General features: G+C 41.6%; 1 protein-coding gene across 3 annotated transcripts in view; it reads right to left on the minus strand.

Annotated features, from left to right (window-relative positions):
* The window catches only part of EXOC4 (exocyst complex component 4), a 731,315-nt gene that overhangs the window by 685,337 nt on the left and 22,200 nt on the right, over positions 1-23,778 (minus strand). For all 3 annotated transcript variants that reach the window (XM_059396386.1, XM_059396388.1, XM_059396387.1), the window contains exons 2-3: positions 20,282-20,471; positions 8,167-8,361 (exon numbers count right to left, since the gene is read on the minus strand). In XM_059396386.1, coding sequence (XP_059252369.1) covers positions 8,167-8,361; positions 20,282-20,471 — 385 coding nt within the window. The remainder of the gene's footprint in view (positions 1-8,166; positions 8,362-20,281; positions 20,472-23,778) is intronic.

The raw sequence follows: 23,778 nt of genomic DNA on the forward strand, positions 1-23,778 counted from the left end.
TGTAGCAACATGGATGGGACTGGAAGAGATTATGCTGAGTTAAATAAATCAAGCAGAGAGAGTCAATTATCATATGGTTTCACTTATTTGTGGAGCATAACAAATAACATGGAGGACACAGGGAGATAGAAGGGAGTTGAGGGAAATTGGAAGGGGAGATGAACCATGAGAGACTATGGACTCTGAAAAACAATCTGAGGGTCTTGAAGGGGTGGGGAGTGGGAGGTTGGGGGAGCCAGGTGGTGGATATTATGGAGGGCACGTATTGCATGGAGCACTGGATGTGGTGCATAAACAATGAATTCTGTTATACTGAAAAGAAATTTAAAAAAAAATTAATGAATAAAAAAAAAAGAAATGCTCTGCACTTACACAGCTCTTTACTAACATCAACTATTAAAATCCCACAAAGGAACATGAAAGGAATATTATTTTTTGCATTTTCAGAGCTAGGAACAAGAAGTCATCAGTACTGGGGTGAATCGAAAAGAAAACGGACTCCAACAAGCTCCTCCTATCTTGTCAAGCCAAGCAAAAGTTACCAATCCGCCTTCTCAGATCATTGTCAAGTTGACGGAGTGCTCCCATCAACAACACGTGTCGTCATCTGCAGCAATTTATACATTTATAGGGTTCCCATCTGGCCACAGAATTATAGGGTCCCACATCTGGCCAATCAGAAACCTGTCCAAGTAAGTCCATATATGAGTTTGAAATCCGGAATAGTGACAGAGGAGGTCAGCAAAGGACTCTTGTATTATTCTTGCCTGAGTTTATTACTCCTACAGACTAAAGTGTATAAATGTGTGTGCACACATCTGATTAAAACAACATGTATGTATCAGCAGATGGTAGCTCCAGGAGAGAAAGGCTACTTAGTATAAACACGTCCCAGATGACTGCTTTTTCTCTTACCTGCCACTGCGTGAGGGTAATGATGCTACTTATACTTTTTTAAAAGTGTATATTACTTTATGTTTTACAAAGCACTGTACTCTTACAAAATTGCATTTTTATTCTCACAGCCATTCTATAATCTAGTAAGGGTATGTATATATTGACTCTACAGAAGAGAATACTACAAAATAGAGAGAAAGTGATTTGTCTAAGCTCACGGAACTGGTGAGATGTTGATCAGGGCTAGAATTAACAACATCTGGCTTCTAAATCCATTTTCTTTGCACTATACCACAATGTACCTAGCCACCACTTGTCAATAAGTCAATTTTGTGCTCCAATTTCAACCCATGAAATCCCAGCAAGGTCATATAAGAAACCACAGTAAGAAATGCAGGAACTTGAACACCAAGAAGAGCCCTAAAGAGTTCAAGTCAACCCAAACCTGGAGCACACCTGATTTAACCATTCACCAACGCTCCTACTGACCAAATCATCAGGCTATAATACCAGATAAGAGCCAAATACTCCGTCAGCTCTATCCAAAATCCGCAACAGAGGATGGCAACAAAGCAACTTGAAACTACAACATTTCTATATAAATGTGAGTATCAATCACAGTCTGATGTCTGTCGTATGCAAATACGTCGCTTCTAATTCCTTAGAGCTGGTGTTAAATGAAGTCAAGGACAATCAGTTTTACTCTGCTGCATAGCATAGATACCCTAAATCTACAGCCTCAAATTTATCTGTACAATGGAATCACCTGAAAAGTGTTAAATTACTGAACTTAGTATCCGACCGCCCGAGACGTCAATGTCATCAGTGCAGGGTGTGGCTTTAGGGCTTCAGAATTCTTTTTTTTTTTTAATATTTTTATTTATTTATTTGATAGACAGAGAGAGATCACAAGTAGGCAGAGAGGCAGGCAGAGAGAGAGGGGGAAGCAGGCTCCCCGCTGAGCAGAGAGCCCGATGTGGGGCTCGATCCCAGGACCCTGAGATCATGACCTGAGTTGAAGGCAGAGGCTTAAACCACTGAGCCACCCAGGCGCCCCAGGGCTTCAGAATTCTTGAAGGAGTCCCTAATGCACAGACTTTGGGAATCACTGCCCTACAGCCAAGCAAACCAACTGAAAACTGGTGAACCTTATGGGGTTAGTACAATCTAACAGAATTTCTATGTGCTTAAAACAGGCAGGGGCACCTGGGTGGCTCAGTGGATTAAGCCTCTGCCTTCGGCTCAGGTCATGATCTCAGGGTCCTGGGATTGAGACTGGCATCGGCATTGGTCTCTCTGCTCAGCAGGGAGCCTGCTTCCCTTCCTCTCTTTCTGCCTGTCTCTCTGCCTACTTGTGGTCTCTGTCTGTCAAATAAATACATAAAATCTTAAAAAAAAAAAAAAAGAAAGAAAGAAAAGAAAAAGAAAGAAAGAAAGAAAAGAAACCCTAGCCTTCAAAAACCAAATATAAATAAAAGGGCATTGAGCACCAACAAAAATAGTTTACAAGCCCTGTACTTTTACTCTCCAGGAGAAAAGGGAAGCTGCCACACTAAGGTTACTCATTTAATTTTAGACAAACATTAAGGTTTCTTGCTTAATAACTTTGTTTTCTGCTATTCCTAAACCTTTTATAGGTGTTTGAGGGAATGAAGGGGTCATCTCAAATACAGCTCAAAGCAGCTACAACTGCCAGCCATATTATCCCACCCCACCCCCAATATTCCTGGCCCCCATTTCTTGTCGTGCTCATCATGACACGAGACACTACTTGTTCATGTGTCTCTCCTTACTAGCATCTAAGCTCCTTCAAGGTTAAGGCCACATTCAGGTATGTATACCAACAACACAAGTGATCAACAACGGCATCATCCCGTTCTTTGTAAGTCTATCAAAACATGTGCCTGGGGCGCCGGAGTGGCTCAGCTGGTTAAGCGACTGCCTTCAGATCAGGTCATGATCCTGGAGTCCAGGATCAAGTCCCACATCGGGCTCCCTGCTGAGCAGGGAGTCTGCTTCTCCCTCGGACCCTCCCCCCTTCCATCTCTCTCTCTCAAATAAATAAAATCTTACAAAAAAAAAAAAAAGTGCCCAATTCTTCCATGTTATTAGTATAGAGTATCAGCATTGGTCTTTCAAGTCAATATTCTACACTAGGAACAGACAGGCTTAATGGTATCTATTTCCTTATTGACCATGGATATATTTTTTATCACGTGTAGAGAAATCTATATGGAATATTGAAACATTTTTGCAGTCACTTACCACTTTCAGGTTAGGTCCAATAAGTTCACTGGAATGTTCCAGCTCTTGATATTTATAGAGCTTTCACCTCAAGACCATTCCCACATCATAATGAGAAAGAACAGTCCTGTGAGATCTTAGAAACTCTCAAACCAGATGAAAGGGATGTGCACTTTGGCCCCCTTTCTCTTACTTGTACATTAATCATTTGATAGTGGATGCATGATCACCCCTTCCCCGCCCAGAGTCTGAGAAAAGAATTCGTCTATTTGCTAATGACACAGTTTTAAGGGCAGCAGAAGGAACAATCTCACTGCTCCACCGGTGCTGCCACCTCAGCACTGACAGAAAGAATAGCTTAACAGCAACTATTTTGTAACACTAAAATCAACACTATTGATAAGCACCCTCCAATACTGAACTGGCTTATACCCAATTACAATACTAGCAGAAAACCACATTTAGTTACCTAAGAATAGATTTTACAACAAACTGCTCCTAGATCGTTGATTGAACTGCGTTGCTTATGATTAGATAGCAGATACTATGAACTGTGAACATATACTCAAAGTGAGCCAAAAAGGTGATACAGAGAATCTGAAATTTGTCCATGTCAACTCCTATATAGATGGCAAAGAACTTCAGGGTCCTCATCACCCTTCTGTGCATGTGTTAAGTCAGACTAGATTTGTTTTTGGAGGAAAATCTTCTCTGTGCCAGCAGGAACTCCTCTGTATACAGTGTAGGGTAGTCTTTCATTCAGAGAAGTGTCCATTTGAGGGAAGAAGGAATCAATAATGCTTAACCTAGCGAGCCTACTTCAACTCCATCAGCTCAAAAGAAGTCTACCTCCCACCAGTTTTTGAAATTGTAACAAGGGAGCAATCACCATATCCTTCTTACAATATCAATTAATCAATTCATTATAAACAACATTTCTAACCACTTACTGTATATACAGTATGGACTTTACATAAATAGCTTAGTATCTCATTTAATCCCTTCCACTACCCTCGGGAATACATGTAATTCACAACTCCAACTTTCAGCCAAGTCAAATTGAATATTAGCCCCAAGTCATCCAGCTAGTAAAAGTCTGTCTGACCCACACTAAGACCCATGCTGTCATTCACAACTTTGATTGTTTATCCAACAAACGCAAAGGATCTCGTGAGCTGAAAATATGACAAATATACTTTTATTACAGGAGCTTAGAAAACTATGCAACTAAGTTGCCTTACTGCCTTACTCCCTCTGTACTGGTTGTGGCCACATTTTCACCAGCAAAAGTGATATACCACACCATTCTCTCAAGGCCTCTCTGGGATTCTCTGGGAAGAAGGCAGTTACATAAATATTAGTTATTATTATAATAATCCTTATCTCACTATACAGCTATGACTTTTTTAAAAAAATGTAAATAAATGCTTAAGAGACATTCAAAATCTCTACCATCTCAGGAAGACTCGGAAATGAAAACATTCAGCGACAGGCCCTGTGACTATCAGCTGAAGTGCTTCAAAACCACTCGCACTGACTTAGTTTCCACTGATTGAATGCAATTAGGAATGGACTTCTATGGCTTGATCAATCCAAACTGGTGTATGTGGTTTTCAAAGCTCATCTGTGCAGTTTGAGTCTGATGCAGACTTCCACATAAATTTCCCTTTTAAAAAAGTTCATAAAAATATTAACTATCATAAAATAACTTCCTGGTTAGCTCGTGCCACTGGGAAGAAGCTGTTATTCTTATATTAATAATTCTTCCCAGAATTAATCAGTCATTGTACATTAGAACCAGCAGCTGGAGTGTTTTGAGTGATAATGAAACCTGTAACAAGGCATCTTCAGCCGTCTTTTCAAGACAATAAGGGAATTAAAATTTCAATTTAAATGCAGAGGTTTGAAACACGCTTCACTGGCAAAATTACTTCAATTAATGTGAGTGGAATACAAAGGACAGACTGCAGAAATGTGATGCAGCAACCAGAAATTATGTCATTAATGTGCTTGCATCAACCCAGCACAATGACTGCAAAGGTCTAATTTAAACCGTACATATCACAAAGCTACAGGCTACAATATTAATCAAGTCTCTGATTTCAATGTGACGGATACAGGCTTCTTGTTGGACCACTTTTAGCTTTTCATAAGCTAACAGCAGCTGTTTACCTTGAAGAAGAAAACAAAAGGCCATGCCTATTTGCAGGCATTCCCTGTCATGACAATTTAATTATTTTATGCAATACTCAGGTTATCATATCAAAAGAAGAAATAAATATCCCATCTAGGAGCCAAGTCTACAGCTATCAGACCAGGGTGAGGGTGAGGCAGGAATTGCAGGAGCTGACAGGAGCCACGGGTCGCCACTGATTTATTTACCCTGGATTTATGAACCTGAGTAGGGATTAAATTACTGGCCATCTGCACCTGCCTTCCAACGGAAATGCAAAATCTTTTGATAAACAAATCCAAGGAAATCGGAGAGTTTTGAAAGACTCGACTTTTTGTATTCACTTTCCTCTGATGTCTTTAAGCAAAGATTTTTTTCATGTGGACCCTTGAGGTGCCTGAAGTAGATTTTACTTCTAATACCACGTAACGGTGGGGAAAGGAAATGTGATTTTTTTTTCCACAGGAAGTCTAATGAAAGAGCAATTACAGACTATACTACTCACTCATACACAAAAAGTCAAATTGAAGGAAATTTCCAACCTTTTACACACACGTTGAATCGTCATTGTACATTAGGACCATGAAAAGCAACTATCTCGTCTGGAAAATAGGGATCATATCAGAAGTCTCTCTCTTGTAGGGTTATTGCAAGAATTAAATATGTTAACAAGAAATGTAACAGACTTAAAACAGTACCAGAATGTAAGGAAAACTCAATATATTTTAGCGGTTAGTATAATCATTGTTTGTTGTTCATTTTAATATTGCAAAAAGGAAAGGTTAGAAACTAAAGAAACTTGCCGTTAAAACAAACACTGAAACCAGAGAAAAATCAGAACCATACCCCTAGAGAGGAAACCCCCTATTCTCTGTTTAATGATATTAAAGTCTTTCCCATAGTTACCCATTTGGCCAATGATCTGGGAACCCTGACTAGATGAGGCGCACTATGCTAAGAACTGGGCAGACAAAAATAAGTAAGATAAAGCCCTTGACCTCAATGACCTACCATACAAACAAAAGCAACTGTATTACAAGAAGTATACACAGCTTATGGAAACAAACAAACAAATAAAAAAGCATCTACTCAGGCTAAATATTCTTACCACAATAAAAACAATACATCTTTTTTTTTTTTTTTTTTAAGAGAAAAGCATCTAATCACCTGGGACATTCAGAGAGCTAATGAAATTTGAGCCAAGCCTTAAAGAATAAATCATCATTTTCCAGGCAGACAGGATTGGGATTAGGTTCAGGGAAATACGATCAATTAAACAACGTCTATCACATTCTACATCAGCAACAAATAACTGGAAGTTGTTATTAATGAAAAGCCACTGTTCTAAAAAATGCAATAGCAAAAAATGATATATTTAATACCTCTAAGCGATATATTACTAAGCATTATTATTATATAGAACATAAATGAAGAAATCCATAAATGAGACCTATTCACTGAAAAGACTCAGTATTACAAAGATGAAATTCTTATATTGAATCCATCTCATGACACTTTTTGAGGAATATGACAAGTTGATACTAAAATTCATGTGGAAGAGTAACAGGCCAAGAATAGCACAGATAATTCTGAAAAGCGAGGTGAGGGAATGTCTCCACCTGCTATCATCAAGATAGATCATAAAATAATAGTAATTAAAACAGCATGGTTTCGGTGCTGAAATAAACAGGACCAACTGAACAAAACAAGGAGCTCAGGGACAGACCCATGCATACATGAAAAGTTGATATGGGACCAAGATGGCATTAGAAGTCAGGAGGAAACAAATTCAGCAAATGGTCCGAGCCACGTGGCTATTTATACAGAAGATAAAATTAGATCCCTAGTTCATACCATATATGGAAACAGATTCCAAATGGATTAAAAAAGACAGAGGAGATTCTCTATGCGATACTGGGATAGAAAAAAAAATTTCTTAAAATAAAAATTGGGCATGGAGGGGCGCCTGGGTGGCTCAGTGGGTTAAGCCGCTGCCTTTGGCTCAGGTCATGATCCCGGGGTCCTGGGATCAAGCCCCACATTGGGCTCGCTGCTCAGCAGGGAGCCTGCTTCCCCCTCCCCCTCTGCCTGCCTCCCTACCTACTTGTGATCTCTGTCAAATAAAAAAATATATAAAATCTTTTAAAAAAAAAATAGTAACAGAATGGACTCAAAGTTTAGCTAAAGGCCAGGCTGTGGAGTACTCTTGCTTAACAAAGTCCCTTCCAGAATTATTGCTCCAGAATTATTCTTCTTCTCATCAATGTATTATTTTCTTACCAATTTAAAGGGGGAAAGAAAAAGCCCTCACATAACAATTTCTTCAAAGAACTTGGAACATCAAGTTTGTCAATCTCCTAAAGCTGTCTCTCATACAGATTTCATTCTTTAAAATGGGATTCATTAGGGGAACCTGAATGGCTCAATCAGTAAAGCACACAACTCTTGATCTCAGGGTTGTGATTCAAGCTCCACAATGGGCATGGAGCCTCCTTTAAAAAAAAAAAAAAATCAGTAAATAAATATATAAAATACAATGGGATTTTCATTAACCACCTTCCTCTGAAACTCAATCACTTCTCATTACCATGCCAATATGATCAAGGTACTGGATTTTTTTTTTTACCCTTATACGACTTGCCCTGGTTCCAAAGGCAGACAATACGGTAATAATTGTCTACTATTTCGAACAGTAGAATTAGGAAGAGAACCAGTCGGGCTTCAACTGCAAGAGCTCATGAGTCCCAAGAGGGCAGTTTGTAACGGGCGACATGAAAGCCAGCGCTTGGGGTACGAGAGCGAGGGCTCTCCTAGCTTAGCGGGAATGACCGTCAGTGCGACTGTGCTCTCACCAGCATGTCGGTGGCACTGAGGTAGTGCTTGCTCGCCATGCACTGTTCCAGCTTCTGAGGCACTTGCTTGATATTCTCAATTTCATCCAGCAGGTTCAGGACATGCTTATGTTCAATTCCTTCGATCCACAGTTTCCGAAGCTCGTCCCTCTTGCAGTGCAACAGCATCTTGCACGAAAGCAGATTCTCTTTCACCTACAAGAAAACAGCGTGAACGTCAAGTCAGCCCAAAGTCTTGCCATCCAAAACCTATAACCTGGTCAGTTGTCTTCGTTAGTGTCACTAGAAGGGAACTGTTCCTAATCCCCCCTCCCACTGATCCCCATGGCTGGTCGGCTTGCAAAATTCTCATCCTGGTTCTGACACTGACTCACCTGGATGGGTGGCCTCCAACTTTGGGTGTATTTTGCTCTCCTGTGAAATGAGAAAACAATTCCTAACCTACCTCTGAGTGACTCTAGAAAAAGGGACGTAGGACTAAGAGATCTCTGAAAATATGTTAAAATATCCACCCACTAAGGTTAAAATATCTAAAAGAGAATGCCTGATAAAGTCCATGCTATTATTCCTCACCCATTTTCTCTGCATGCTTCTTATTCAGCTGATAGGTCACTCGGATCATCCTACATCCCTAAGTCAGAGGAAGTTTATAGCCAAGGAACTGCGTATTCATCTCGACTGACATGAAAATAAGCCCGTTTTCCAGAAAAGAGTAGACACATCTAGAGATAATCTCAAAACAAGAGGAACTAGCACATACCAAAGATTTTTAGATATTAAATAAGACAATCACAAGCATTCTCATCCATCTGCCGTTTGGTGACCAGTACGGCACAGCTCAACAAAACTGGAGGAGGAGGAGTGGGGGAGAGGTAGTCACAAGGTACATGAGGAGCATATGTTCATATTCTAATTAATACTTTTAGATTTTTATGACAAGAAATAAAAAGAATCGTGGCCTTCCACAGTTCACAGAGCTACTCTCCTATACTTTTGACATTCCTCACATATATTTTTATTTAAATTAGAATTCAGTATTTGTTTACAGTGTTTGTTGTTTTTGTTTTTCTGAGAGAGAGAGAAAAAGAAGGGGGGAGTGTGGCAAGGGAGAGGGAGAGCAAGAATCTTAAGCAGGCTCCATGCCCAGCACAGAGCCCAAGGCGGGGCTCAGTCTTACTACCCTGAGATCATGACGTGAGCCAAAATCAAGAGTAGGATGCCTAACCGACGGAGCAACCCAGGCACAACACCCAACCTTTTTTTTTCTTAAGAGAGAGATAGAGAGTAGTTATTTTGTGTTTCGTTTTAGGTAAGATTTATGAATACATGTCAGGTACACTATTTGATTAGTTTTAGCTAATGCAAGACACCGGTACAATCCAAACAATCGAACACAGGACATTTCCTCCACCCTAGAAAGTCTACCATGTTTCTGACTATTGAAAATCTGTCTTCTGCGAGATTTGGTGTGGCGGTGCACGTACTCAGAAATATTGTGCTTCTGGTCATTATGAAACTAAATTTCAACATTTTTCCAACACACATGGGAAACAGAAAGACAGAATGCTGAGACCAGAATGCTTCCTGAGAAAGCATTCACTCTATTCCACCGATAACTGCAGGGCAATACCAAATCCCACCTTTAAGAAACTCTCCAATGTAAAAAAGAACACTTTATAAATAAAGAGATTTTGCAATCTCTCTTGATAAGCACAGTGGAATGATTCTTCGCTTTGGGGGGAGTCATGGATCCCTTTGAAAATCTACTGAAGACAGTTCTAATTACCATCTTCTGCACTTCCAAAGTGATTAAAAAAGAAAAATCTTCTAAGCATAAAGCACCTAAAAAGGAGAACAGAGAGGCGGGAATGGCATATAAGAGATGGTAACAAAACCTTTGAGGCTGGCAAGAAGGCTGGAACGTGAGTCATTCAGCAGAGGAGAGTAACGTGGAAGGCTTAGCGTGGAGTGCAGTTTGCTACCGTGGACAAGAAGCACCAAGAGCACCGAAGGCGGGAATACAGGGCTCACACCTTCCATAAGGCGTATTTGGAGCCCTGGAGCCTCAGCAAACCAACCACACAAACAGGAAATGCCCTCCCCGCCAAACGGTGGCCAAATAGAAGGTTTATGAACTGAAAATCAGAAAGGATCCGGGCTAAGGGAAGGGTGTGAGGCAGTGAACAGCAAACCCAAAAACGAGATCAAAGTGGGTCTATGGAACAGTAACATCCTCAGCCCCCTTGGCCTCTGGCCAGGGGGCTCTGAACACACTCAGCTGGACTTTCAGCCCCAACACAGGAAACGTGGGGCTCTCCCTGGGAAAGGTGACCAGGCAAAAAGACCTCGAGTTAGTGACATCGGGGGTTTCACCCAGGAAACCGCTGGGTCTCCGCCCACTCACCACTAGACAAGGCCCACAATCAGCTTTGCACCTCCTCCCTCTTCCATTCAGGTAGTTAGCCAAGGAAAGCCTGGAATATGCAAAGTCAGGCACCAAAACAAACAAAAAGGAAAAGGTGCTGGGGGGGGGGGGGGCGGTCGTGGTATGGGACAAACATCTATACAGGAAACAAAAACTATAATTAAGATCCCTTAGGAAAAACAGGGGAAGGCATTTCATCAATGAAACAAGAATAGGACGTTATTAAAAAAAGACAACAACTGAGAATCAAAACAACTCTTGGAAATGAAAATATGATGGGAAAAAAATCCAATATAAAGGCTAGAAGCTACCCTTGAGGAAATCTCCAGAGAATAAAACAAAAACAACAGAGAGAAGATAAAAGAAAATGAGGGGATTGATCCAAGAAGTCTACTACTTGCCAAATAGGAGGTCCAGGGGAGGAACAATGAGACAAATGGAGTGGAGAAAAATACCAATAAAATGATAATAAAAAAAAGTGTCCCAGAGGACACGTGTTTTGAAATTGAAAAAGCACACCAAGTGCTCAAGAAAATGGAGTGAGAAAAGACCCAAGCCAGGGCACATTATCCTGACATGTGAGAACACAGGGATAAAGAGACAATCGTAAAAGCTTTCAAGGGCGGAGGGGAGAGGAAGGAAATCCATACAAAGAACCGTGAATCAGAATGCATCAGACTGTTCTCAACAGTAACACTAAAAGCTACAAGACAAAGGAATAATATAGCTTCAAAATCCTGAGAGAGAATTATTTCCCAGAAAAACTATCAATCAAGTGTGAGGAAAGAATAAAGAGATTTTCAGACATACAAGCTCTCCAAAAAAAATAATAATAATAAATAAATAAACCTTATATGCACGATATCTCAGCAAGCTAGCAAAAAACACACTCCATCAACACAAGAGAAAAACAGAAGATGGCAAACAGGGGATCCAGGGAAGGGGAAAACCAACGCAGAAGAAAGACAACAGGAACAATCAGTAATTACAAGGAAAGCAGCAACAACGAAATTGTAGAAGCAAAAACAGTACGCTGGATGGCTTAGAGGTAAATATTTATGTGGTTTTAAGAAAATTAGCACCGGCGCACCTGGGTGGCTCAGTGGGTTAAGCTGCTGCCTTCGGCTCAGGTCATGATCCCAGGGTCCTGGGATCGAGCCCCTCATCGGGCTCTCTGCTCAGTGGGAAGCCTGCTTCCTCCCCTCTCTCTGCCTGCCTCTCTGCCTGCTTGTCATCTCTCTCTGTCAAATAAATAAATAAATAATCTTTAAAAAAAAAAAAAAAGAAAGAAAAGAAAATTAGCACCATCTATTTAACCAAAACCTAGGATACAACCAGAGAGAGAGAGAGGTTGAGGGAAGAAGATGAAGTAGGGTAGGGAAAAGAGTGGGAGGCAGACCTAAATCCCCATCTTCCATAGCTAGAAGCTCTTACACCATGTCTAAAAGAGAAAAATCAGGGCACCTAGGTTGCTCAGTGAGTTAAGCCTCTGCATCCAGCTCAGGTCATGATCTCAGGACCCCAGGATCCAGCCCCACATGGGGCTCTCTGCTCAGCAGGGAGCCGGCTCCCCCTCCCCCTGCCTGTTTCTCTGCCTACTTGGGATCTCTCTGTCAAATAAATAAATAAAATCTTTAAAATAGAAAAGTCGAGATTACTGTAAGCATTTCCCTAAGAGTAATAATAGTCAGTACCTTTGAGGTTTTGCAGTTGGGACTGGGGAAGCATGAGATGGGGAAGTACCGTTTTTGTCATCACTTGTGGGTTTGACTTCTTAAATTTTTAACTGAAGTATAGTTGACATGTAGTATTGGTTTCCGGTGGACGACACAGTGATAGGACAATCATATACATTATAAAATGCTCACCACGATTAAGTGCAGTCATCCTCTGTCACCATACAAAGTTGTTATAATATTGTTGACTATATTTCCCATGCTCTACCCTTGAACCCTAATCAATACCCTACAACTGTGTATCTCTTAATGCCAATTATTAAGGACTACCGAAACCTATTTCTCAAGGCTGTCATTCCCAGATCCTCTTTGGAGTTCTTGGTGTCTGGGCTAGGATTTCCAGCTATTAAGTCCATTGTGTCTTAAATCTTAATTAAAAATCTGTTAAAGTTTGATTTCTAATATTCTACTCTTCTCGACTTGGTTCTATAATTCTCAGATTTTTTTTTTAATCATTACTATGGAAATTGGTAAAAATAAATTGCATGTCATGCAACACCCAACTAGGCTCTTGAGCAAGAGAGGGAGGAATAAACTTACTGTCAGTAAAGTTGACCAAACTCCTTTCTCACTGGAAAAAAGACCATTAAGGCATTTTACACTAAGATACATACAATGCAGTCAGCTCACTTCCCCTCTTTGCCTACTACATGGAGGGAAACTAAAAGGAAGGTAGAACTTGTGTCTGTGTTTGGGGGTGGGGGAGTTGGCATCAGGCTATGTGGAAACTGTACATCACCAAAATTATTCCCTAAACTAAGTTATTAGCCAAAGTCGCAGATGTAAGAAGCTACAAGAACTTTTAATATTAGATTGCCCTGAGGCTTCAACTTTTTGATTAGAAAGTCCTAGTTATGAAGAAATGTTATTTTAAAACTTGGGCGACAGGAGGGAATACTACTCGGCAATAAAAGAGAAGAAATAAGAAGAATTTCAAACATTTTGATGAACAAATGAAGCCAGGTGCAAAAAAGTACATACCGAAGTTCTAGAACACGCAAAAATAAAAAATAATCTATAGTGATGGGATTTATTTCATTTTTTTTAAAGATTTTATTTATTTATCTGACAGAGAAAGACACAGCGAGAGAGGGAACACAAGCAGGGGGAGGGGGAGAGGGACAAGCAGGCTTCTCGCCAAGCAGAGAGCATGATGCAAGGCTCGATCCCTGGAACCTGGGATCATGACCCAAGCCAAAGGCAGACACTTAACGACTGAGCCACCCAGGCGCCCCATATAGTGAAGGGATTTAAATCAGGAGTTGTTTGGTACAGGATGTGGAGGGGTTAGGGGATAAAGAGGGAACACAGAATTTTAACTCCAAGGAAGCAGGAGGGAACTCTCTGGGGTGGATGGGAATACATTCGAGGATATATAAATTTGCCAGAACTCACTGAACTGTACTCTAAAATACTGTATTTTATTGCAGGTAAATTACAGTTTGATAAATGCTTTTTATGCAGGAAAGAAAGAAACCGCACTGCAGCTATCAACGAGTAACAACATCTAAAATGTGAGAACAGTACCAAGTTACATCTAAACTTTTATTTCTCAGTGTGGTTACAGCATTTTAATTCCACTCTACTGAATTTATCAGGATCATTAAGATTGAAAACTTTTGCTACTGTGTGTCCCTGCAATAAATCCATAGTCAAGCTATTCAAATCAACACATTGAAACCCAAGTATAGAAATCATTCTTCAAACACAAGTTTCCTCTGCTTCCTTCAACTTCTAGTAACTTCATGGTTGTTCCTAATCGCCTGTGTGGCCCCAGCAAGAATTTCAGTTTCAATATACAAGATCCTCCGGTCACTCTAATTAGAACCTATTAGAAAAAGAGAAGATAACCAAGAGGTTATTGTGAATGGGTATGTGAGATGATACAGAAAGCAGAGAAACAGAACTATCTGCAACCTGTTCTGGGGAAGATAAAAGAGAGGAAAACTGCCCAGGGCCTCCGAGTTACAACATGGTCGCATTTGTGAGATAGAAACAGAGACAGATATAAGAGAGGCTGATGGATACAGGCCTCGCATCATCAGATTCAACGATTTTCTGGTTTTGTTCAAGGATAACTGGGGTGGGGGGAGGGGGGATGCCTTTGGGTGCGCATAGTATCTGTAATAAAGCATAACGAATGTGCAAGCCCCCCACTGCAACTACAGACTAGAAAGAGTCTACAAAGTTCCCCATAAGCAAGGGATGTTAACTGAAAATTAATGTAACAGTCGACGTTATTCTTAATTCTGAGAGTACAAAATTTGTTTTCTCTTCTGTAGCTAAAAATAAATCTACATATAAACGTGTTCACGGGTATTCTCCTGGCATGTGTCCAACCCCTTTTTTTCCATAGTCTTATACAAAGTATCTGGAAGGAATGACATGCAGAAACACTACTCACTGTTCTGTTCTAAAGCCCTTTAGAACTACCGATCACTTTTAAATTACCCTCAAACTTTTATTCCCATGCTTTTGTTCCCTTCAGGGTTTTTTTGTTCTGTTTTGTTTTGTTTAGCTGCCATGCTATGGTCTTAAATTCTCTGAGAGGCTCCACTGAACCCTTTCCAAGAGTAATACTTTTCCTTTGAGTCACAGAGTCTGGACATAGTACACAAATACAGATACACAAACTTATGGAAACACGACCTCATAATTCTTGTGAACGCCTTCACATACTCTACTGCCTAGATTTTAAATTATGCTTTCTCTTTATTGCCCACTGTCGAGCATGTCCCTTTCTAGGCTTTTCTTCCTTTCTCCAAGAAGCAGCCAGGGTTTTCTCCCCTTACCTTTGGGCTGTAAATAATTTCCTGCTACATCCATGTTGCTCTACTGTGACATTTTCTTGTATAAGGTATACTTTCTTTTTTTTTTTTTTTAAGATTTTATTTATTTATTTGACGGACAAAGATCACAAGTAGGCAGAGCAGCAGGCAGAAAGAGAGGTGGAAGCAGGCTCCCTGCTGAGCAGAGAGCTCGACGCAGGACTCGATCCCAGGACCCTGGGATCATGACCTGAGCCGAAGGCAGAGGCTTTAACCCACTGAGCCACCTAGGCACCCCTCAAGGTATACTTTCATATAAAAGCCACAGACTTGGGGCGCCTGGGTGGCTCAGTGGGTTAAAGCCTCTGCCTTCAGCGCAGGTCAGGATCCCAGGGTCCTGGGACGGAGACCCGTATTGGGCTCTCTGCTCAGTGGGGAGCCTGCTTCCTCCCCCACCCCACCCCCTGTCTGCCTCTCTGCCTACTTGTGATCTCTGTCAAATAAATAAATAAAATCTTTAAAAAAAAAAAAAAAGCCACAAACTTATTTTAATTGTTAAGTAATGAATGTGGCACTACTCAATGATTAAACCCTCAACAACTTTGTTTGAATGATCACATACAGTTACTTCTAACTACAGGCAAGAGAAATGAGTTAAGAGCTTGATCTAGTACCAACTTGGGGCAGCTGAAACTGAGGTGAAATGTGAAGTGTGTGCATTCACCATAGAGACAAGTCCATTTTCCCTTCACCAGCTCCTGGGATGAACATGAGACAGATACTTAGTGTCTTTAAAGAAATCTGATGTCCTCTCATCCACGCCCCACAGCGCAGAGCAAACATTCCCATTCAAAGACCAGCAAGTATCACCTGTGCCCCCCAAGTCCCCAGCTTGTACCCATTCATATCCATCTATTTTGATGCTGCTGCTGTAACCGTCATTATTAGAGACCGGCAGAACCCACGGATTCTAGGTTTTCTAGCGCAGTAACATGTCATTCTGACGGGTATCAATACATATTCAACAGTAATAGGATAGCCTAAGGATTCTGATTATCCACATTACTTGAAATGATCAGTCATACATGCTCTTTTATTTACATGTATTTTTTTTAATCTAGAAAAAAAATTCCCAGTAGACTTGACTCTCTAGGAAAAGAGTCAACTCTATCATCTCATTATCCTCAAAGACTTAGATTCTACTAATATACATCCATAGATGAAACTATTACCAGGGAAATGTCAACAGTTCTGTGTTCTCAAGCTCTAAAAGCATGAATATGAACATCTTCACCTGCCGTGGTCCCCAATGAAATCTACTCGGTGTGTCAGGTACAGTAATTTTAAATTTAAATATAAATTTTAAAATTCATAAATTGTATCATGTCATTCTTGTGTTCAAAAGTTTACTGCAGTGGATTCCCACCACATTCAAGAGTTATGAACCAAGTCCTTACAGTCACTAAAACCCCCGGTGACCTGACCCACCATACTGCACCTCATCTACCAGCTCTGTCTCTCCAGCCACTTTCCCCTTCCCTTCCCCCATCCCATCTTGCTCCAGCCCCACTGGCCTCCTAGCTGCTTCCCCCAAATTCCAATCATGTTCTTGCTTCGGGATCTTTCTGCACCTGCCAATCCTTCTTCCTAAGGTGCTTCCCTTCACTCTCCCTCACTTCCTTCAGGTGTTGGCTCAAACGTCCCCTCAGTCAAGCCTTCCCTGACCGATCCATTTATTTTATTTTTTTTTAAAGATTTTATTTATTTATTTGACAGAGAGAGATCACAAGTAGGCAGAGAGGCAGGCAGAGAGAGAGAGGAGGAAGCAGGCTCCCTGCTGAGCAGAGAGCCCGATGCGGGCCTCGATCCCAGGACCCTGAGATCATGACCTGAGCCGAAGGCAGCGGCTTAACCCACTGAGCCACCCAGGCACCCTTGACCGATCCATTTAAACAGCAATTCACAATTCTCCCTTCCTGGCTTTTGGCTCTGAAAGCACGGCACTGCTTACCATCTGTTATAGCACACTGTACTAATGTACAGTGGGTTTCCCTTGAATAGAATGGAAACCAGAACATAAACTCCACAAGGCCAGGAATTTGTTTTATTCACTTCTATACCCCAGAGCCTCGATCAATGCTCAGCACAAAACAGACACTTCACACAGAGACTCAATCCACGTGGTTAAACATCACCTACTTTGTTTTTCTGTCCCCGCCCACAGCACGTCAGTTGCGTGAAGACAGGGATAGGTGTTCTCCGTGGGGATAACCCCAGCAGTGAAAACAGAACCAGACACACGGCTAGTGCTCCACAGGTTTTGCTGAATGAATCCTCATTATATTCGTTTGGCAGAGAGCAGGAAGAAAATTTCAGCTCAAATCTGCACATGCTCACTATCTTACTGGATATAAAACAACACGGCACCGTCATGATTCAGTCATCCCCACTTTTATTTTAAAAATATGCATGATTATTTATAGGTGTGTAAATATATACACCTATATTTTGTACATAATCCAAAGTGCAATTAAAAACCAGAAATGACAGGAAAAGATGAATAAGAACACATCAGTGTTTCCTTGGTGATAAGAAATGGACTTTCACAGTACAAAACTGTCAAATTAGACAATAAAAACAAATACACATCCATTTTTCTTTCCTCACTTATCCATTATTAAAGGCTTTTTTAAAAAGAGCTTTAGCCCTTTCTCTTCCCAATATTGAGCTAATCCATAATAGAATTAGGTGACATTTACTTTGACAAGTGTCTGATGTAATAAAGTTTTCTTTTTGTTTTCTTTTGCTCAAAATTCCAGCATACTTAAAAATGAGGATGGCGAACAGACTGTGGCTGCTAAAACAAATGTGAAATAATCAAGAGGAGACTCTTTCTCAATATGAGCCAAAACTATCTGGGCAAAGAGGCTATCAACTCCAAGTGACAGGGAGTCAAGGCAGAAACCACTGCAGGTTTCCCTTGACATGAGGACAAAGTCCATTCAGCCAAGCAGACTAATCAGAAAACAGAAATACCAAACCTTCACCCTTACTGTGATTACCTAGGGCAAAGCCAGAAGGTCAGCAGCACTAGACATTCATTTTCGGACTCCTCTCGAGCTCAGTATACTGGGTCAAAATGGACTACCGTTGACTTTAAACTGATCTATAGCTTTGCCTAGTTTCACAGATAAATCCACAGGATGAACTCACCATTTGTAAAGGCAAAGAATTATAGTACCCCTTTTGAAAATGCCCAGTTAATTTTACAATGTAAAGAGGTCATCAAATTGCTTCAGAAAAGGTTAAGAGCTTGCTGATTCTCAAAATGGTCCTCTTAGAGGCTGAAACTCAAGTGTCAACAGCATTTTTCTAAGAATAATTTAAGAAAGTGCTTGGAGGGCGCCTGGGTGGCTCAGTGGGTTGGGCCGCTGCCTTCGGCTCAGGTCATGATCTTAGGGTCCTGGGATCGAGTCCCGCATCGGGCTCTCTGCTCAGCAGGGAGCCTGCTTCCTCCTCTCTCTCTCTCTGCCTGCCTCTCTGCCTACTCGTGATCTGTCTGTCAAATAAATAAATAAAATCTTTAAAAAAAAAAAAAAAAAAAAAAAATAAAAAAAAAAAAAAAAAAAAAAAAAGAAAGTGCTTGGAAAACCTTCAGGTAAGGTCTAGAAGACAGACAAGAGAACATGTGGGAAAGCGATACACACAGCTGTTACTGGGCAGGGACAGTCCAGCGAATTCAGAACCAATCAACAGCACTGGCGGCTCATTTCAAATGGTCTGTGCAGCCCCGTGGGCACAGAAGTGCTGCAGGGGCAGCTGCAGAGTATGGAGGAGACCAAGCATGAGGCTCTGCATCTCACACCCCAACACCACACAAGAGGCAGCTAGGATGTCGGGGTTCCACGAGACAGCTCATTTTAAGAAGCGCGGTTACTGCCTAAAAGAGGTCTGAAAACCAGCAGCAAGGAGCTTAAGAGTTAGGGAGACCAGCGTTCAAATCCTAAATCTGTTGAGCGAGGAACAGTCAAGTGTGGCAAGGAAGCAGTGCTAAGTGGCAGCAGTTACCGTTAGGAGACTGCTACTAAAAGCAATTTAAGGAGTGATCCTCCAAACACGCAGCCAGAGACCCCAGGACTATGATACGACGGTCATCGATGGTCGGTTCATCCCTTGGCCATATACAAAAATACCCTTGAGGAACCCACTTTGTCCTTTAGGCAGTAACAACATGGCAGCCAGGAACCAGAGCTTTTTAAGATCCCACGACCAAAGGCAGGAAGAGAATGGGGCAAGAAGTAGCAAGAGAGAGAGGAGGAAACAAAGAATGAACAAGAAATCGCTGCAAAATAGAGAAAAATGACAAAACGGAAGTTCCTGCATGCTTGTCGCCACTAAGGAGGGGTATTCAAGAATTTCAGTATTCAGGGACGCCTGGGTGGCTCAGTTGGTTAAGCAGCTGCCTTCGGCTCAGGTCATGATCCCAGCGTCCTGGGATCGAGTCCCACATCGGGCTCCTTGCTCAGCAGGGAGCCTGCTTCTCCCTCTGCCTCTGCCTGCCATTCTGTCTGCCTGTGCTCGCTCTCTTCCCTCTCTCTCTGATAAATAAATAAAATCTTAAAAAAAAAAAAAAAAAAAAAAAAAAAGAATTTCAGTATTCATAAATACAGGTCTCCCTAATTCATAAGTCGGGGTTCCTTGTCACAATCATATCCGGAATGTCTCGTCAGTGCACAGAAGTCACAACCCACTTCAAATGAGGGGACACACTCAAAGCCCAGATATCAAAAACTGTTTCAAGGGCTACAGCAATACACGCACACAATGTGTGACAGGAGCCTATTAAATACATGGGATACACAGAAATGGGAGCCTCTAATAGTAAGAGGCCCTGGGTCTTCAAATAGCTCCCCTTTCATGTCCTCACGCGGAGGCCACCTTCCCCTTGTCCTTTTACAACGCGACGAGAAATAGCAGCAGAAGCCAAGGACAAGACACAGCGGGGAGGCGATTCTAGGACACCCTCAGTGCTCCTGTTCGGCCAGGCTTTCCAGACACGGCAAAACTCCCAGAAACTGTCATTATGAGTCCCTCCTCAGGCCAGTCACCGCTAGCTCGGCGCCTCCACACACTACGACCCCTGGCCTAACGGAGGGCAACAATCCCAAGAGGACAAGGAGGCCCACCTGCTTAATTTTGTTTCGGGAGTTGGTGATGCGCTCGGTGATGCTCTGGTACGTGCGGATGGCTGTGGTCAGTTCCGTGTAGTGCTGCACAATCAACTCGTCCAGGTCCCGGTCACACTTCTCATAGGCCTCCTCGAGACGCCCCTTCTCACTCTCTCGGTCTTCCACATCATCACTGGTCGACAGGGTCCTGGTGAAGACAGAGGCTGTATCAAGCTCAGTCACATTTAAAAGCAAAAAAGGAAGAGAGAGGAGTTAATCCACGAGCACATTCCCCTCCCTAAGGGGGTAGGAAGTGAAACATGTTTCTAACAGAAAACACGGACGCCACCTTCCTAGTACATTTCGGGAGCCCATCTAAGTGGATTTGGTGGTTGCCTGTCCGAGCAGCCTTTCCCTCCACTCTTGCCTTGGCACACGAATCTTAATTAGATGGTGGGCAGCAGGAACTCTGCGAGAGTCCGGGCAGGTTCTAATTTGCTTGTCTGAATCCCAGGAATTCCATTCACCATCTCAATGACAAGACTGACCAAGGAGACCTGAAGACTTCCAGGTGCAGTTTTCTTGCAAGATTAACCAGAAGCTCGATATTGGGTTTTGTTTTTTTTTTCTGGACACTGGATATTATTTATTTTTTAAAGATTTTATTTATTTGACAGAGATCACAAGTAGGCAGAGAGGCAGGCAGAAAGAGAGGAGGAAGCAGGCTCCCCGCGGAGCAGAGAGCCCGACGCAGGACTCGATTCCAGGACCCCGGGATCATGACCTGAGCCAAAGGCAGAGGCTTTAACCCACTAAGCCACCCACACACCCCGACAGTGGATATTATTAAACAAAGCTAAGATACTCAAATACTTCACCCACCTTACAACCATGGAAGGAAAGTCAAGAGAAAAGCCAAACGACTACACTGATACCATTGAACCCCCAAAGCAGCCAACACCTTCTGCTGCTTTCCTTCGGGATTTCTCGTTAGGGGAGATAACAGATACCCATTAGTTTAAGTCACCCTCAGTTGGTCTTTCATATAAAGCTATAAGTGTACTAACTGATGAAATTACTTATACACTGAGGAACGGAACATTCCAAATAGCTCATTTAAATGAACTAAATTTGGTACAGAGCCCCCAGCGGCCTGAAAATAAGGTCACATCAATTCTAAAATACGTTACAACAGCAATAACAGAAGCTATACTACAAGAAAATCCTGACTTTTACTATTCATCACAGCACTAACAAGACTGATATGAGTCAACAATAACCAGAGAACGAGATAGATACTTATTAAAAGTCTTTCAATAACTTAGTTTGATACATTGGCCACAGATCTTTATTATCTTTTTTGGACTTTTTCTTTTTTCTTTTTTTTTTTTCTTTAGTGTTCTAATCAGTAACAAAGAAACCTTTTTCTCTTATCTGTTGGCTGCAGTAATTTAGAGTTTCATTAAATTCCCTCAGATTTGTCAGCTTATATACATTCAGCATCGCTTATTTCATTTATCTTTAATTTAGGGAAGGGGTAGTTTAGGCTTTCGATGACGGATGCAATCAATTATAAGTCCATCATTAGAGCTGCTTTCAGAGATGGTCTATCTGTGAATCAATCACACATCTATTTCCAGATATTCACAAGCAAAATACTGTAGAACCGTTTTTCCCCCCACTGTCATTGACAGCAGGAGATCTTAATTCATGAGCCACATCATATATAAAACTTCCTTCTCAATTTAGAGGGAGATTCCACAGACCAGTCTTCGACATCAATCTAATCTCTAAAAAGAATTTCATAAATGTGTTAGGGATGCCAAGAGACCAGTTCTAGCAGGAAATGGTGGGGAAGGGGGAGTGGGCAGGACAAGAAATATAATGAAGGAAAATGCAAAGCCTCTAAGGGTTGTGCGGTGCACTCTGGAAAGCAACACACTAGGAACACCAAGACTTAAAGGAAGGCCTTTACCAGGCCAGATCCTGTGTCCCCCTCTGTCAATCGGTGATCCTATCAGACTACCTACCTCCAAGATAACTTTCAGGTAGAAAATACTGCACAAGTATTCGGCTAATAAAATATATCAGAGTGGACAACCTCGGAGGAATATGGTTTCAAAGATGGAGCTACCAATATCACTTGCAATATTTGGGTACAGGGAGCTAAGCGTGCCTTCCTATTGTTTCTATGATACATAACTTTGCTCTTTAAATCTGAAACCTTCCAGGCTGGTAATCTAAAGTAAAGCACAATCAGAAAATACCTTCGATTTATCAGCTGTCCCCAGGGGAAGAGTTCCTAAGTATTTACCTCCGATTTCCCCTTCTAATAGCAAACAGACACGGATTTGTCAGAGCTACACCAGATCAGTTTGCTATCTTTACAATGCTTTGATTTCCTCTCCACCGCCATTTGTGCAAGGAAACATGCCAAACATTTCACGTTGTTTACATTAACTAGGAGAATTACCATTAAAGAAAATGTCAGGCCCAGAGAGGACACCTTCTCGGGCATCAGCTGTCACTGTAACACATTACCGCCGCATTAGGAGTTATTTATGAAATAGAAAGGGTTACTAAAATGAAGATTAGAAAGTAAATTGGGTCCATAGGGGGTTTTAGCTCCTGTTTTCATTTTTAGAGAAAATATTTGTATAAAGAAAGAGCCTATGCCAGGTTTTTGCCCCTTTAATTTCATCCTCTTAATGGAAACTAGGCTGAATAACAGTTTGCCTTTAGTTGGAAATAGAGAACAAAACCACCGAAGGTTTTTTTTTTTTAATTAGAGAAAAGGAAGGCAACAAGGTTACTAATTACAATAATAGCCACAAATATTTGGAGAGGCTTACCACAGCTTCCAGAAACCCCCAGGGTTGCACACCGTACAGACTGCACACTGAACCTTCCTGACAGCCCTTAGGAGTAGTCCTGCTTTCATCCTCCCTCTACAATTTGAATTCTGGCTCCACCAGTTAGTACCTGTATGACCTTGGTCATGGCATCTCATTTTTTTTTTTTAACTTTTTAAATTTCTTTTCAGTGTTCCAGAATTCATTGTTTATACACCACACCCAGTGCCCCATGCAACACATGCCCTCCTTAATACCCACCACCAGGCTCACCCAAGCTCCTACCCCCACCCCTCCAAAACCCTCAGATTGTTTTTCAGAGTCCACAGTCTCTCATGGTTCATCTCCCCCTCCAATTTCCCCCAACTTCCTTCTCCTCTCCATCTCCCCATGTCCTCCGTGTTATTTCTTACGCTCCACAAATAAGCGAAATCTCATTTTTGAAAAATATTTTCTTTATTTATTTGAGAAAGACAGAGAGAGAAAGCACAAGCAGAGAGAGGGAGAAGCAGACTCCCCGATGGGCAGGGAGCCCCTGATACAGGGCTCGATCCCATGGCCCTGAGATCATGACCTCGGCCAAAGGCAGACACTTAACCGCCTGAGCCACCCAGGCACCCCTATCTCATTTTGTTCATCTACAAAGTGCAGAGAATACGAATA

This window comes from Mustela nigripes, chromosome 4 (genome assembly GCF_022355385.1).
Source record: "Mustela nigripes isolate SB6536 chromosome 4, MUSNIG.SB6536, whole genome shotgun sequence".
Classification (NCBI taxonomy): Eukaryota; Metazoa; Chordata; class Mammalia; order Carnivora; family Mustelidae; genus Mustela; species Mustela nigripes.